The sequence below is a fragment of the Drosophila erecta genome, unplaced genomic scaffold (genome assembly GCF_003286155.1).
Source record: "Drosophila erecta strain 14021-0224.00,06,07 unplaced genomic scaffold, DereRS2 tig00000021-arrow-pilon, whole genome shotgun sequence".
NCBI lineage: Eukaryota > Metazoa > Arthropoda > Insecta > Diptera > Drosophilidae > Drosophila > Drosophila erecta.
The window spans coordinates 6,357,331-6,374,011 of NW_020825198.1; the positions used below are offsets into that span (position 1 = coordinate 6,357,331).

The 16,681-nt window shown below is 39.5% G+C and overlaps 2 protein-coding genes across 4 annotated transcripts in view; one reads left to right on the forward strand and one right to left on the reverse strand.

Moving 5' to 3' along the window:
* LOC6546254 overlaps positions 1–16,681 on the forward strand; it is a 40,034-nt gene that overhangs the window by 10,053 nt on the left and 13,300 nt on the right. For 2 of the 3 annotated variants that reach the window (XM_015158320.2, XM_026976464.1), the window contains exon 2: positions 3,215–3,649. In XM_015158320.2, the coding sequence (XP_015013806.2) occupies positions 3,215–3,649 (435 nt within the window). Of the gene's footprint in view, positions 1–2,909; positions 3,122–3,214; positions 3,650–16,681 lie in introns of those variants that run through there. The other variant, XM_015158321.2, reaches the window with a different exon arrangement.
* On the reverse strand, positions 1,319–2,195 carry LOC26526519. The gene is made up of 3 exons (XM_015158808.2): positions 1,980–2,195; positions 1,887–1,928; positions 1,319–1,789 (listed from the first exon to the last, which is right to left on the reverse strand). The coding sequence occupies exons 1-3, from the start codon at positions 2,049–2,051 to the stop codon at positions 1,319–1,321; spliced, it is 585 nt and encodes a 194-aa protein (XP_015014294.1). The 5' UTR covers positions 2,052–2,195.

Below are 16,681 nucleotides of genomic sequence, written 5' to 3' on the forward strand. Positions count from 1 at the left end.
CAGCTTACTGATGGTAAAATAGGTGCCACATACGATTTCAACCGAACAAGATACATTGCTTTGCATTAAAAAACCATAATCAAGCCTGTTTTTCATTTTACCATTTAAGCCTTAATAATCGGTTAAAACTGATTAACTAATTGCACAAAAAATTAACAGATAATCGCCATTTAGGCACCGGAAAAGCTGCCTCTTTTAGCTTGTTAAGTTATTTGTGTACATCAAAACAAAAAGCATTTAATAAATTATTTAAAACTGGGCGCTTGCAAAAACCTAACATAAATGTCGGCCAAAGACAGAAAAATGTGAAAACATGAAAACGGTTTTAATGACCAAAGGCAAACAAATCATAGAGGGAAAACAAGTACGAGTATCATATGCCCACATAAATACGAGTATGTATGTACCTAAACTGAACCGGAAACTCGCACATGGGGAGGCCAAAAGCAAACTTTTGGCCAACTCTTCATCTCATTTTAGACTCCAAAAACACCCCGACGGCACTTTAACCGGTTCCATTTTAATTGTTACCGCCTTCTTCCGCCCGGCAAATGCTTTCCAAATTAATTAATAGCATTGTCTGTCTTTGGCAATTTGCCACGTCCACACACACAAACTATAAATTGAATTTTCTTATGCGTTGTTGGCAGAAATGGAGTGCGAAGAAAAATTATTTGACTCGAGCAGGAAAATGTGGGAAAAATCGAAAGGGGCCAACTCAGCGAAGACGAGGAAGCCAAGCAACTGGCACACAGGCCGAAAATCCTTTTTTAATTAAATTTTCTGTACATTTTGCAGTTTTTAGGTTTGAGCTCAGGCGACTTTCCCTCGCCAACTCGCATGTCGCATGTCGTATGTGACGAAAGGAAAACTCATGTGGTTTTGCAACGCTTTCAAGGAGTCCGAAGGAGTAACCAAAGACAAAGTTTCCACTGGCGACATTCTGGCTGCAACTCCTTCTCGTTTTTGTGTCAAGTTAATCCAATTAGTTGTTTGCCAACGTAGTTTTGCACTTTGATTCCCGGCCATCTGCGTCGGGACTTGCAACTAAACTCGACATTCCCCAACTTAATTGGACAAACCGGAGATGGATGAGTATTGATATTGATAACCGCGTTATGGATTAGAAGAGGTCGTGACTGGAGTGACAAGGAAGAGTACTCGGTACTCTTCTAACTGGGCAAAGCTGAAATAAATTAAATAAATGTACAAAAGACATTTGTATTACTAGTATTATTAGTAATTTTATACTTTATTCAACATTTTCGATACTCATTTGTAATTTCAAATATAAATACATTTCAGATTTCTGATTATGCTAGTAATTATAATCGTAATAGTAATCGTAATCATCGTTATCCTTGCTCTTGCAAATTTCAGTGTTATTATGTAAAGCGGATATTTTTCCTTTATTCGAAAGTTGCTTGGAATTCTTGAGAGTTTCTCTTTGTTTCAAGTAAAATTTTGAGCAACGACTATTCGGTTGTTGGGTAGGCAGGATATTATTGAGGGCCTCTATGCGCTCATCAATTTGTTGTTCAAGAGAAATACGTTTCTCATTGTATATATTGAAATCTTTTCTAGCGTCTAACTTATCTTCCAAACGTTCTTTGCTCCATTTTGCCGCTTTGCGTACGAGGTCAATATTTTCTGTAAATTCCGAATTACCCATGCATTCACGCTCATACTTGCTTAGAATATTCTGAAGATCATTGGTTATTTTATTATCGAGTGCAGTGAATGGATCCACAGTAGTTTGCATATTTTTCGATTCGGCTAAGGATGTCGGCTAAGAGATAAATATACATTTTTTTAACATAAACAACTATTTTGGAAAAAGGGATTCCGCATAATTTAGTGCGGTCTTAGGGTTTGGCAGATTTTACCTTTGTTGTTGTTGTGCTTGGGGCTATCGAACTTTCGGTCCTCTGTAAAATATAAATCAGTTTTGATTCGTTGAAAGATTTTAAATACTAAACCGAATTAATAAACACGCCTCCCGTTGCGCCAACAACTATTCCCAGTGTAATTAGGCTCCAAATCCAAATCATGTTGTATTGCAGCTACTGTAACCAAAATGGATTTACAATGGTTTTTGAGCTTACCACCGCGTTTTTATAGGTGTCGACCATGGTTGGCAATTCTAATTAAGATAAAGGAAATAGAAAATTCTTCCAGACCTGTCAGTTAAATATTTGTGTGTCTTATCTCGAGCAAAACATTGGTTTATTGACAAAACGCAATTCTTTTCTTCTTTTCTTCTGTTAAATAACTGGCGAATGTCAGTTAAATACTTTTCATATTGTATGAATATTGCTTGTTGTTAATTGTTTCATTCTTAAAGATTTACTTAAATGTTTGTATATTAACATAGATGTATATATGTTTGGGCTGATTAAATGCTTACAAAGCCCAAAGCTCTCAGGTATTATCTCATTTTAGGTTCTCTTCAAATTGTCTCTCTTGTTTCATTACACTCGCAATGATTTTCGAATTGCCCGCTGTTTGTGTGCTGTATAATCCACATTTACACTGCGCTTATCAGTTGTCAAGAGCTCCAGATCCATGTTCTATACTATACTCTACCCTGTGGATTGTGGGGTGTATGTATTTATGGATTTAAAGACTTATTGTGTGCTTCCTAAATACATTTCCTAAATTATTTAAATAATAAATGTACTTGTACTTGGTGTACGGAATTGAAAAATTTCAGAGTATGGTCCACTTTTGAAACTGGCAATTAAATTGAAATGAAATATCACTCCTTTTATTTGAAATCAAAGTAATTAGAACATTTTCGAAAGAACTTCAGAGGGTATAACACCTTTCACCCCACCTTAACCCGCTGATTAATACCTTATCTGCAGCAGATGCTGCACGTTATGGGTTAAGTTCCCTCTGCTCACAAATTCCCGTGCATGATGAGCATTTTTATGACACAGCACGCTCAAAGCTTTATAAAATGAGGTTTTAAAATTAAGCAAAAGAACGAAAAAAACACCGGGAGAGGAGATCCACTGGCAAAATAATGAAGCTGTCCGCGGCATTCGACGGAGTTCGCTTTGTCCGGCGCTTTTCAGTGTGTCTTCTGTAGTCGAAACCGTGTGACACTTTGCGTCCGGTATGCGTTGTTGTTTTGGGCTCTCCGGAAGCAAAATTAATTACAAAATATTTGCAGCTCATAATTTCATTTTGCGTGTTTACTCAATTGCAGGCGGCCACAGCGGGCAATCCGAAGCCAGCGGAGATATCAACTGCAAAAACGTCAATATCCACGGCGACAGCGGCGGCGGCTATATCTGCCACGCCCCTTGCCACTTCCGCCCCCACGGCAGCGGAAATTGAGCAGCTGCAACAGGCGTTAATCGAGAAGCAAACACAGCTATATGCCCTGGAATCGGCCTGTTTGAGGGAAACAGAGCGTCAAGTGGAGCTCGAGGATAGTGTGATAGCGTGGCAGGACAAGTACGATCGGCTGTACGAATCGCACAAGCGGGTTCAAAAGGTCAACCAGAGTCTGGAGGACAAGATGCTCAAGCTGGTGGATCGAAATGCCGGCGAAAGGGCCCAGTTGACCAGCGATGTGGCCACCTTAAGTGTAAGGCTCGCCCAGGCAAACTTCAACATCGCCAAGCTGCAGCGGGAAATCGTAAGTACACAAGTTATTTCTATTTTAAATTTTAATTTTGGAAAAAAAAATGATTAAAGGGTATGCAACGAATAATTGTGTTGCATCCTTTCAAGTATCCTTTGTACTGTTCTCACTGTTTTATCTCTCAGAGAAGACAATAATCTTGTTGTCATTAAAATCATGTCGGTTATGACATTTCTTATATTTTTTGAATTTCTACAACATCATGACATCATGAACAAAAAATAAATTTTTAATTTTAAATGCAGTTTTTAGAGAATTGCGCCAGAAACATTTTGAGGTATGCCACTTCAAAATCCGATTAAGATAAGTTGAGTTATGGAGCTTAGAACCTCAGTTTTAGGACATTTCTTATATTTTTTGAATTTCTACATCATAACATCAAAAAAGTTACAAAAAAATTTTAAAAAAATAAATTTTTAATTTTGAATGCAGATTTTTAGAGAATTGCGCCAGAAACATTTTGAGGTATGCCACTTCAAAATCCGATTGAGATAAGTTGAGTTATGGAGTTTGAAACCTCGGTTTTAGGACATTTCTTATTTTTTTGAATTTCTTCAACATCATAACATCAAAAAAGTAACAAAAAAATTAAAAAAAAATTAATTTTTAATTTTGAATGCAGATTTTTAGAGAATTGCGCCAGAAACATTTTGAGGTATGCCACTTCAAAATCCGATTAGTATAAGTTGAGTTATGGAGTTTAGAACTTCAGCCTTGGGACATTTTTTAATTTTTTTGATTTTGTACAATCATACATCAAAAAAATGACAAAAAAATTGAAAAAAAATAAATTTCTAAATTTGAATGCAGTTTTTTAGAGAATTGCGCCAAAAACATTTAGAGGTATGCCACTTCAAAATCCGATTGAGATAAGTTGAGTTATGGAGTTTAGAACCTCGGTTTTAGGACATTTTTTAATTTTTTTGATTTTGTACAATCATACATCAAAAAAATGACAAAAAAATTTTTCAAAAATAAATTTTTAATTTTGAATGCAGATTTTTAGAGAATTGCGCCAGAAACATTTTGAGGTATGCCACTTCAAAATCCGATTAAGATAAGTTGAGTTATGGAGTTTAGAACTTCAGCCTTGGGACATTTTTTAATTTTTTTGATTTTGTACAATCATACATCAAAAAAATGACAAAAAAATTGAAAAAAAATAAATTTCTAAATTTGAATGCAGTTTTTTAGAGAATTGCGCCAGAAACATTTAAAGGTATGCCACTTCAAAATCCGATTAAGATAAGTTGAGTTATGGAGTTTAGAACTTCAGCCTTGGGACATTTTTTATATTTTTTGATTTTTCTACATAAGAAAAATTACAAAAAAATGTAACAAAAATAAATTTCTAAATTTGAATGCAGTTTTTTAGAGAATTGCGCCAGAAACATTTAGAGGTATGCCACTTCAAAATCCGATTAAGATAAGTTGAGTTATGGAGCTTAGAACCTCAGTTTTAGGACATTTCTTATATTTTTTGAATTTCTACAACATCATAACATCAAAAAAGTTACAAAAAAATTGAAAAAAAATAAATTTCTAAATTTGAATGCAGTTTTTTAGAGAATTGCGCCAGAAACATTTAGAGGTATGCCACTTCAAAATCCGATTAATATAAGTTGAGTTATGGAGTTTAGAACTTCAGCCTTGGGACATTTTTTAATTTTTTTGATTTTGTACAATCATACATCAAAAAAATGACAAAAAAATTGAAAAAAAATTAATTTCCAAATTTGAATGCAGATTTTTAGAGAATTGCGCCAGAAACATTTTGAGGTATTCCACTTCAAAATCCGATTAAGATAAGTTGAGTTATGGAGTTTAGAACTTCAGCCTTAGGACATTTCTTAATTTTTTTGAATTTGTACAATCATACATCAAAAAAATGACAAAAAAATTGAAAAAAAATAAATTTCTAAATTTGAATGCAGTTTTTTAGAGAATTTCGCCAGAAACATTTAGAGGTATGCCACTTCAAAATCCGATTAAGATAAGTTGAGTTATGGAGTTTGAAACCTCGGTTTTAGGACTTTTCTTATTTTTTTGAATTTCTTCAACATCATAACATCAAAAAAGTTACAAAAAAATTTAAAAAAAATAAATTTTTAATTTTGAATGCAGATTTTTAGAGAATTGCGCCAGAAACATTTTGAGGTATTCCACTTCAAAATCCGATTAAGATAAGTTGAGTTATGGAGTTTGAAACCTCAGTTTTAGGACATTTTTTTATTTTGTTGAATTTTTACATCATAACATAAAAAAAAAAATTCTAAATTTGTATGCGTTTCATACGGACAGGCGGACGGACAGACGGACATGGCCTGTTCGATTTGGCTACTGATCCTGATCGAGAATATACTTATATACTTTATGTGGTCGGAAACGCTTCCTTCTGCAGGTTACATACTTTTCAACCAATCTAGTATACCCTTTTTACTAGTGACGGGTATAAAAATGCGGAAACCCAAACAGCTTAGAGTGGATTTCCGATTTGGCCAAGACCAAGTCTCGAATATAACAGCTGCCACAACCAGTTGAAGCCCCCAAAATCCCGTCCCTCTGTCGGATTTCAGTGCAACCAACTAATTGGCCGCCAAAGTTCTAAGAGGAAACACAAACACTTTTAAGTCTGGCTGTGAATTTGGGCTATTTTTTCCCCCATTTTTTTGATGGTGGGAAAGGTAGACCACTGGAACTTAAAGCTTTCAGGCGGAGGTCTAAACAAATGAAAGGCGGCAAAGCGTTGCAAACTCAGAGTTGCACTTCTACTTACGACAACTTTCCACACCCCGTTTTGTAGTTTGTTGCGTGGAAAAACTAGAAAAGTTTTCCAATTCAGTTTTGTTTTTTGCCATGCTGCGAAAAATACGAATATCTGCTGGCAAAAAAAGTTTTCAATTAACGCAAACAGTAAAAATGGAATGAAGAGAAAGCGTATCGAAGGGGTTGGCCGGGAAACCTTTTAAAGGAGGTGTCCTGTGGGTGTCCTACGTGTTTCGGGCGAGGTGTTTGCGCAAAGCGATAGACCATGTTGCACACAATTAGTGGGACATTGCCCAAAGAGATACACTTGCAGAAAATGGCTGAATGGTTGAATGACTGAAAGTCAGAGTATGTCTTGAAGTCTCAAAGCATCGAGATTATGATTCCTTTATGTTTGATGTTAAGTACTTTACTTAACAGTTTTTCAAGTTTATTCTTGTGTATTCACAATTTTTGTATAATTAATACGGAACTTTATTAGACTTACAGTTTGCTTTTAATTGACTTCACTTAATTTCAAGAATATATAAATATACTTGCATTATTTTGTGGTTAGCTTCTGCTGTGCTCGACTTTTGTGCTTTCGAAGCAGACTTTTAAGAAAAAGTTGCCCAATTTCCTAAATGACAAGATTGCAGTTTTGTGAAGTGCAGGCAAACAAGGAGTTTGAAATGAGCAGAGTAGAAGCTGAACTGAAATTGAGGAGGTGCTACAGCTGCAACTGCTTTATTAACTTGTTTTTGCCAGCTTTGTTGTTTGCCCCATCGCTTTTCCGTTGCTGCGTCGAGTGTTTGCGCAAATTAATACTTAAAAAGCATTTCCACCTCTTCAGAAGTTGCGCAGTTTCTGTTACGTTCCGCTTGACTTTGCTTTGTTTTTCCGCTGCTGTTTTTGTGCAGCGTTTTATTTTTGTCCTGGCTGCCACTTTGGAAACCCTTTTTATTTTTTGTATTTCTCAAGCAGGCGCCTGCAAGTATGCAATGCTTTTTAAGCGGTTTTTGGACCCCGTTTGAAGGATCCAATGATGCTTTCAAGGGTTTTGTCACACACACAAGTGCCGGGAATCGAAAGTGTGGGGAAGTGCATTTTATTGGTGATCAAAAATAATTGAGCTATTGTGTTGGGTATGCTGAATTTGATGACAAATTCTTAAGTGTTAGGACCTTAAAGTCTTGGTATGAAATGGTATGAAATAGTGTTGTATCTTTTGAACAAGTCCACGAATATTTTTGTAGTAAATGCAAGACCACACTACACACTTCCATACAATCCCATTTTAAATACTTATTTTTTCAGACGAAAGTTATGAAGTTTCTGTTTAAGTTAGGGCACTTTAGCCTCCATAATTCCCCGTTTTCAGATCATTTTTCATTTGCTATTTTTTCGCCGTCTGTTTGCTTGCAAGTCTACGAGTTTTTGAAGTGAACGAATCAGACGAGACAGAAATGCAGATGGGAAGTTTTCGGTGGTGGAGTCTGGAGTGTGGAGTGTGGAGCGTGGAAACAACAATGTCAATAACCTTTTTGCCAGTTTTCGTTCAGTTCAGCACTTGGCCCAGCTTTCTCTTCCTGTCACTTCCTCGCATTCCGGCTGATAAAAAATCAGCACTTGGTCATGGACTGTCGCTGCGTCACGTGCCTCACTGCGGATCTCCCGATGCCATTTACCTTCTGGCTACCTACGTTACTGGTTCCCCAATCACGCCCCTTTGCCCAGACCACCCCCCCCCCCCCCCCAGCCCCTCAGCCCCTTTGTCGCCCCCCATCTGTTTTGGCCATGGTTCGTTAATCTGACAGTGGCTTTTTGCATGATAGCTCGGCATTTCCGTTGCAAAACACTTAGTCGCATACTCGCCCGATGCTTCAGTTTCAGCTCATGGTCCTGGTGCTCCCCATTCAGACCCCTTCGCAAGCCGCCTTCCATGGATGTGTCCTGTAATCCTCCCAGGGCCATCATGCTTCATTGTTGTTGCCTGTTATTATTGTTTACCGCTCTTACGGGAAAATGCTGGCTGAAGAGCTCGAAGCACAGGGTATTACAGAGGAAGAAATAGACAAATTGTGTTTTGATATAATCTGCCTGGGTCATTAATTTCATGACCAGTTACCGATGCTATTTGATATCTGTGGGGAATAGTCTTATGTTAATTCAAGTTTTTTGTCAACTAATTATTAAATGAGTTGGATTGTTTTGATTTTGTGTGTATCTCAAAAGCTTTTCGAGAAATGTAATGCGATGGCGATTTAAAGTCTGAATTTAATGTTGCATACTTTACGACACCCTTGACTTACTTTATACTAGCCTAAATGATTGGGTGGCTTTTTTTATTACTGTGTACTCCATATTACGCTGCTTCCGTTTATGCTCTCAAACGTAGCCCCTCCTGCTTTTAAATGACTGCCTGCCCGACTCATTCTGCGGCTTCGTTCGAATATTTTAAATCGCCTGCCAGGAGGCAGACACCCAGGACGACAACAACACCATCGTTAGCCACGCCCTCCTTTTGTAATTCCCACTTGCATTAAATGCCGAGCAAATGTAAATATGCTCAGGGGCTGTCACCGTCCCTTTCGCATCCACTGGCTCCCAGTGCGGCGCCTCCGCTGCAACTGGAGCAGATAAAATGCAGCAGGACTTCACGTGGCGGACGGTGAAACGATTCCCAATTCCCGCTGGCACCATCCAACATCTCTGCGTCGGGCTCTCAATATCCTGTCCCTCTTCCACAATAACATACCTCTCATTCCCCTTTCCATCTCTGGTTTTCCCAGCTTGGTAATGACGCGCTTGTGGTTTGCCTTCTGGTCTGGCTGCTCTGGATGCTCTGGATGCTCCTGTGCTCCTGAACACTGTTCCTGTACCTGGAGCTCTTGCAAACGTGTGTGTAATTAATGGGTTTCGCCTAAAACACAGAGAGAAATTTAATTTCTTTCTCGCTCTCCCACTAGCTGAGTGATAGGTATCTGATAGTCGAGCAGTTCAACTCGTTTTTGCTTGTTTTAAGCGTAAAGAGTGTAAAAGTGACCCAAACTCAGTAGTTTCCATCAGTTAATACCCATTTTCTTGCAGTGCTCCACGCGCCTCAATCCTGTTCGCTTTGCCGGGGATTTCCCCCTGTTGCATGCCCCACTTCGCCGTCCAACAGACCGGTGCCGGTGCAACATGGCGTATAAGCGATTGTATTGTAGGCCTTGTTTATCGGCTGATAAGCAAGGCCCAAGAAAGTATGCATTGTCTAGCAAACACGTTTTTCTCCTGGCTCCTGGTCCTCTGCTCTCTATTCATCTTGCGAGTGTGTGTGTGTGTGTGCGCTTAATTCCTTAAAAGTTATTTACATATTTGCCTAATGTGGCATCCCCACTAAGCACTCAGCCAGCTAGCCAGCTTAGGTGGGTGAGTGGTGTAGTGGTTGGGCGGTGCCTTTTGTGGTTAAGTGTGCTGAGTTGGCTGCCGTTCGGCTTGCCAGTTGGCAGTTGGTTAGTGGGCCCGTTGGGTTGCTTCAAATTGCTTTTTGGCCCCAAAAACCCAATCTGTCTGTGATTTAACCGACAATAAGCCGAATCAAATAATAGAAATTCCGGAGTGATTAAATTATCAAATGCTGTAAGTGGGCTGGAGTTGGTAATGAGACAGGGCGGGCATCGAGATATTTAATGAAATTTTGCCGAGGATTAGGCCAGATGGCAGAGTAAATGAAGAGCGAGACAACGAGGCTTATTAAATATTTAAGTAGGATTTTGGAAGCTTATATTCTGTTATGAATTTATTTACGCTTTGAATGATTTAATTTTGGAAAAGCTATTTATTTACAGTCAGATTCTGCGCTCTAACCTGCAGTGAATTTTCAATTAAATACACATCGAAATTGTTAGCAACATCAATTATTGTTTCCAATGCGAAAACATTTGGACTTTCATCAAACTGGAACGCAATCCATTGTTATTTACCATAAAACGTTCAGTTTTAATTTCAAAAAATCCGTAGAAATATTCCGCCCTTTTACTGCGAAACACTTGATCCCCATTCCGCCCATTCCGCCCATTCCGCCCATTCCGCCCATCCCGCCCATAAAGAATATGCGAAAATCCGGCATTCAATCAACGGGCATCGTCGCCTCTATAAATCCCCCGTGCATATCCCCCATAATACCCATAACTATACGTTATCTGCGAGTGAAGGCAAAAGTAAACAATTCGAATTCCTTTCCACTTCATCCTGTTCTGGCCATGCCCACGCCCACAAACATTTTCCAGTTCGTTTTGCGTGCTCGGTCTTTTTTAATTTCCCCGCACAAACAATGGAAACGGTTCCGGGTCCGGGTGCATGTGAAATGATCCAAAACAACGACAGTGGCAGTAGCAACACGACCGGAAAATATGCGGCCAAAATGCACGTAGACGACCGTAGAGCAAAACCGTAAACCGTAAAGCACACGGAAACACACGAAAACTGAAAGTTGAAACGCTCCAAAACGGAAAACACGGCCAAAAAGAAGTTGTGGGAAAAAAACTGTTTCATATTACAGCAATAACAGTGCGGAAAAATCAGACCCGAGTTTTCAGTCATGATAGGCATCCATTTTGCCTTTGGTTTGGGGCCACATAAAGCCTGAATGCTAAAAAAGGCATATAAGCGGTGGGCAGAAATTACCCAAAAAAACACAGGTGCAAAAGGCAGAAGTTTGGCCAAAAAAAAAAGGTAAATTGGGAGGGTTGCGGGGTGGGAAAAAGGGGAGAAAGGAAGCCATAGACACACACTAAATAGCCAAGGCAACTGGCCAGGATGTGCAGGTTTACATTCTACCAAACTTTTCGGGCTATAAATGTCTATTCGGGCGAAGAAAGCGGAGAAACGGATGCGGCCATATATACATAGCTATCCAAAAAACTACAAAGTAAGTGGGTGTTGGAGGATAGGTAAATTGACTGATACTCCCATGCAGATGGATGGTTTCGATAAATCGCACACATAGTTGGGCAAACTGATAGGTGAAAGGATATACAGATCAGCAGGCAGATTAATAGATTCTCAGGCGGATTGATGGCTAAAGAAATTGGGAATTAGAAGAACAGCTAGCTCGACGGTTGATGGAATAGGTATATATAGATACAGATATAGATAAAATACCTTCTATATATACAATATATTTAAAAACATGTATAGCTTTGCATTCCCTCTTACCTAAAAATAGATGTTTGCCCATCGTAAAAGCTGCTGTTTAACTTCCTTTCCCCAAAAATAAATGTTTATAATTGCTGAAATATAAGATAAAGTATACATAAACGAGCGCAAGAAAAGCGTAAAATCTCTTTCTCATACCTTTTCTCTATTTCTGGCCTTGCCACCCATTTTCCTTGGCCATTTAAGTGGCAGACTGTTGCTCGTGCGGCGCGTTTTTGGCCCAAATGGCGGCCTTTTATTTCTAGCCTTTGCAACAAATCGATATTTTAAGCATTTTAATGTCTGCGCCAAACGCAAAACGTTGGCGCCAAGTTCCAAGTTCCTTTTTACGTGCCCAGGGTTGAGTGTCCGTGTCCGAAGCCATGTCCATGTCCACGTCCACGACTGTGGCGCCATCTGTATATACTTTAATACACCGGAAAAAATGGTGCCGAACACCAGGGCAGTGTGGTGGATAATAGAGGTGTTAAGTGCTACACATCCGATGAAATTACACGCTAAATACTTGAAGAAAAATCAATCTTGAGTTTGTATAGTAAAACATTTTCCGTGGGTAACACTTAATTTTTTCCAGTTGTATTTCCTAGCTGTTTTAGCCTTAATTGAGGTTCAACCCCAGTGCCGGCTACATGTGCACCTCATATTTTTTATGCAATTAGCCTTAATTCGGTGAATCAATCATGATAGCAGCCTTACTTACTTGGCTCAACTTTGGTCTCTCATTTATTTTTAGTGGCCGGAATTCACATTTTAACCCTCTAGCGCCAACGGGGGTGCTATATTTAGTCCCACATACATCGGATTGTGTCCGCCCCACGTGTGTGTCTACATGTGCAGGAGCTTTAGTTTTGAGAGCAATTTAAGCTGAAGTGGGTTGATTTTGAACGGTTAGTGGGTGAGTGGTGCGGGTGGATTTGCATGCCAAAAGCAGAAAATGCTCAAGTGGCTGGAAAGATAAATTAATGTGGCAGGTAGAGAGGAAATGCTCAAGTATACTTTACATAAATGTGGCCAATTTCAGAGCTCAAGATGTTGACGAACGCTTATCGAGAGCTGCAAAATCAGAAGTACCATCTGATACGGGCCAATTATGAAGGCTATCAAACGATTTTCCAAGCCGTAATTGAACAAGTGCTGGTCTATAAAGCAGTTCAGGGAAATTGGACCTGGTACTTCATCCAAACAGTTTAGCAACATCAACTAATAGAGGAGTTCCAGAAATGTAATTTGTTAAAGGAGCTGTGAGGTTGTCACCTACATTTTGCACCAGCTTTAACCCCACCTGTGCACAGATTTGCAACTCTCTCTTAAACTTTTAAACTTGTTGAAACTATTTTCGAGCCATAGCCCTCCCCTTGTCTCATAAGCCCAAAAACCTGCCATGTATATTTTTATTATTTCTATTACAACAGCACACACATCGCACAGTGCCGTCGGTTTACAATGAAATCTGCACAATGCAAGGCGCCCAAATTGTTGGATGTAAAATCTGTTAGGCAAACAAAATGCCGAAATGAAAAATGGCAAAATCAAAAGCTGCAAATACAAATGCATATGCGAGTATATCAGGGCATGTGCAGCGTTATTCCTGGAATTACATGCAACTTTCATGTCCGCCCACACGGCCACCCAATTTGCACATGTGTCTGAGTTCCTGAGTGGGGGTTATGACCGGCTTGGAGTTATGCAATTTTCATTCCAAACTTTTCTTTTCCCAGCGCTGTGCTCAGCCATTAATGCCAGCGCCAGTGTGGCCATGTGCACAAATGAGTTTTCGGTGCGGACCATTAGTTGGCAGCTTTTTAATTTGCTCGCTTCCTGGAGAGCGGCGATTACAGTCAAGTGTCAACTGTTGTTTAGCTCTTTTGCAGATTGTCCTTCAAAGGGTCGACAAAATTAGTCCACGGAGGAAGCGAAAAATTGACAACAAACTGCCGGGCAAATGTGTTACTTTCAGGAATTTATTAAATTATTAAGAAAATAATTCAATTAGAGCCACAACTTTTGCAAAGTGGCCAAAGTGCTGTGTAATTCTTTAAGATTTATTTGCACTCTCTGCCCAATCTTTGTTTTTCCAGAACTTTATTCGAAGGCTATGGCACTTTTATTACATGCTTGTAATTGTCGCAAACTCTAGTGTGAACATCTATTGGAAACTTGCAGCCCAACTTAGCAGATCTCATCTGAGCACACAATAGATCTTGAGGCGGATTGGAGTTTTCCCATTAGTATGGCCCCAGCCCCGACCATTTGTCAAATCCGCTGCGTACTATTTGCCATGTAACAACTGTGGAATGGGGGTCGTGACCCGCAGGGGGTGGGCTCGGGATTTGGATCCAGGAACTGGTAGTCCTGTGTCCCTGCACTTGATGTATGCATATCGAATTGCCCTTAGCGAACTGTGAAAGGAAACTTCTCTGGCTGCGGCACGCAAATCAGCCATATATCATTGTGTCTGCCGGTGTTCCACTGTAGCCATCCCCCGTCTCTTTCACATCGGCAGAGGCTGGCTCTTTCGCTTTGTTCTACGCTTAGCGAAGGCTTAAGTGGCATGCAAAAAATTCGCAACGTCTGTCCGTCCGTCAGTCAGTCAGAGAAGGCAAAAGCCAAGTGCTGCATTACGGTGAAGTTTCCTTTGGGTTTTTATTCCTTCACCAGCTTTTCCCCCTCCGCTTTTATCACTTTTGTTGTCTTTTAGTTTCTGATTAGTTTCCTTTGGCTTCGTGGGGTTATTTATTATCTGGCGCAAAGTGTGGCAATCATTTACATAAATCAATCTTGATGGCCTCTGTTGGCAGCGCTCTGTGGAAGGTCCAAGTGCCAGTACCTGTGCACTGCGAGAATTAGTTGTGAGGTTTTGGGCCTACCATGAATGGGGTAAAGCCGTTTGAAGAAAAATTTCCAAGAAATTGGACTTATTATGCTTATCAATTAAGCTTACTTAAGGTAATTTCTTAGGAAAGTATCTAAGGCTATTTAATTTCTTTTTTATGTACCGACAATCTCAGCAAAGCCTTGCACATTATTCCAAGCAGCTTTTTCCAGTCCCTTGAGTAATTGAAATTTATTAAATATCTCTACGTTTTCTCTTTGTTTTTGGTTGGTTTCTTTCATTTCAATCCTAAGCCGCAATCTTCTTTGCATTTCGCTTGTTCGATTCAATGTAAGCGGATTTGTTTTAAAATAATATTATTCGGTTTTATTTCGCAATCCCACTTATCCTTTATGCATTTACAACCATTGAGAGACGGACATTGCGCATACGCCACGTTGCACGTGCGTGTTGTAAAAGAGTTGTTTCCATTTCTCCGATATTGTCCGTATTTCTGCGCTTCCGTTGAAGTCATAAAACTTGTGCAGCTGCACAAGGTACAAGGTAAAACATCCAGCTTAACTTTGTTGTTTAGTGTAAAAGCTTTACAACTCGCTGTTGTTGCACGGTTGGTATTTGTTGGTATTTGTTGGTTGTTCGGTTGCTTCTGCTTTTACTTTGTGCACATTATCACTTTGCTGGGCTGCTTACCAGGGCAAAAACTTTGTTCGATCTTTTTCCCGCAAAATGGAAAACGTGGAAAACCCCGGGAAAACAAGAAAATTGTGAGCAAATAGTTTGCCTGGCACTTTAAGCACTTTGGCAACACATTTGAAACACCTTTGGTTGCTCTTTTAGCAACAAAATGGCCCCCATATATATATATAAATATACACATATATTTCACCCCCCTTTTTGGGGCTTCAAAGTTTTAACCCCCGAATTTGGCCATTTTTCTGTGTGGTCCTCGTTTGGCATAGAATTTTCTGAGCACGAGTGTGTGTTCTATTTCGTTTTTGGCCTTTTTTCAAGTGTGCCGGCCTGCTAAATAAATAAATTTGAAATAAATATTAAATAAATAGAGCAGACGACCGGCAGCAATTGAGGCAGTCAGCCAAAAAGAGTTATGAATTTTCGCATAGCTAAGCTGCCTTGGTTTGCTGAATTCTCCATAAATCAATAAGGCTTCTACAAAGAACTATTATTCCAAAGGATTTATTTACTTATCCTATTTTAACTTTTCTGCATTTTAAAGTTACTTCTTGCAGTAACTTCTTGTAAGCTTCTTCAAAAAACCTGCAAGCTTAGAGGAAATATTAAATTCGATGAGATACTTCGCACATTTATCAAACTGTTGCTGCTGCGCTAACTTTTCGCCCAGGACCTTAACTATTCATTAGTGCGATCAGGGTTTCGTACCTTTCCATTTGATTTATGGTTGCTCGCCCACTCACTCACTCACTCCCATTCATCAATTTGGCCAAGTTATTCACGCACGCCTCGAATCCTTTCAGCCATCTCACTGTAACCAAACACTCCACACTAATTGCAACTGCTTTGCGTTGCTCTCGCCAAAACACTGGGCTTCCATTTCCATCTGCGGATACGCCTCACTCCTTGGCCGCAGAGTTTTCTTTATTGTTTTCCATGGCCAGCATTTTCACGGGGGTTTTCCCACCACTTTTTCCCCTTTTTGCTCGACACGCAAATAAATTTTCTTTTCCTGTGCAACTTACGCTCCGAAAGTGACGAACCAGGAAAGCAGCCACAACAAATCGCATACTTTGTGGGTGCACAGAAAAAATAATATAAATGAAATAAAGTGGAAAATTCAGACCGCTTGATTTGATGAAAATGCTTTGAGTTTGATTGAGTTGAACATGAATTTTCTCAGACAACGCAAAGCTGGGTATACCAAAATATAGAATCTATTTACTTGAAGATATAACTCTGGTTTTTTCGCGTGTAAAGCCTACAATCTCTTTTCATAACCCTGCAACACGTGCACGTCTGTATGTAACAATGCGTATACTTAATCCCGAGTTTTCCTTCGGCCTTTGTAATTACAGTGATTCCTTCCATTCTACTTGTGGTATCCTTTTTATTCGGATTGCCCTCCTCCTGTTGTAAATCATAATTTGTTGTGTTGTTTTCATTGCGCGGTTGCATTGTTTTTGGCATTTGGCGCCAACTGGCTGCATGATGATTCATCGTGATATGCTTTTCCCGGATTTTCCACCCATTTTCCTCGCTCGGCTTGTTCTTTT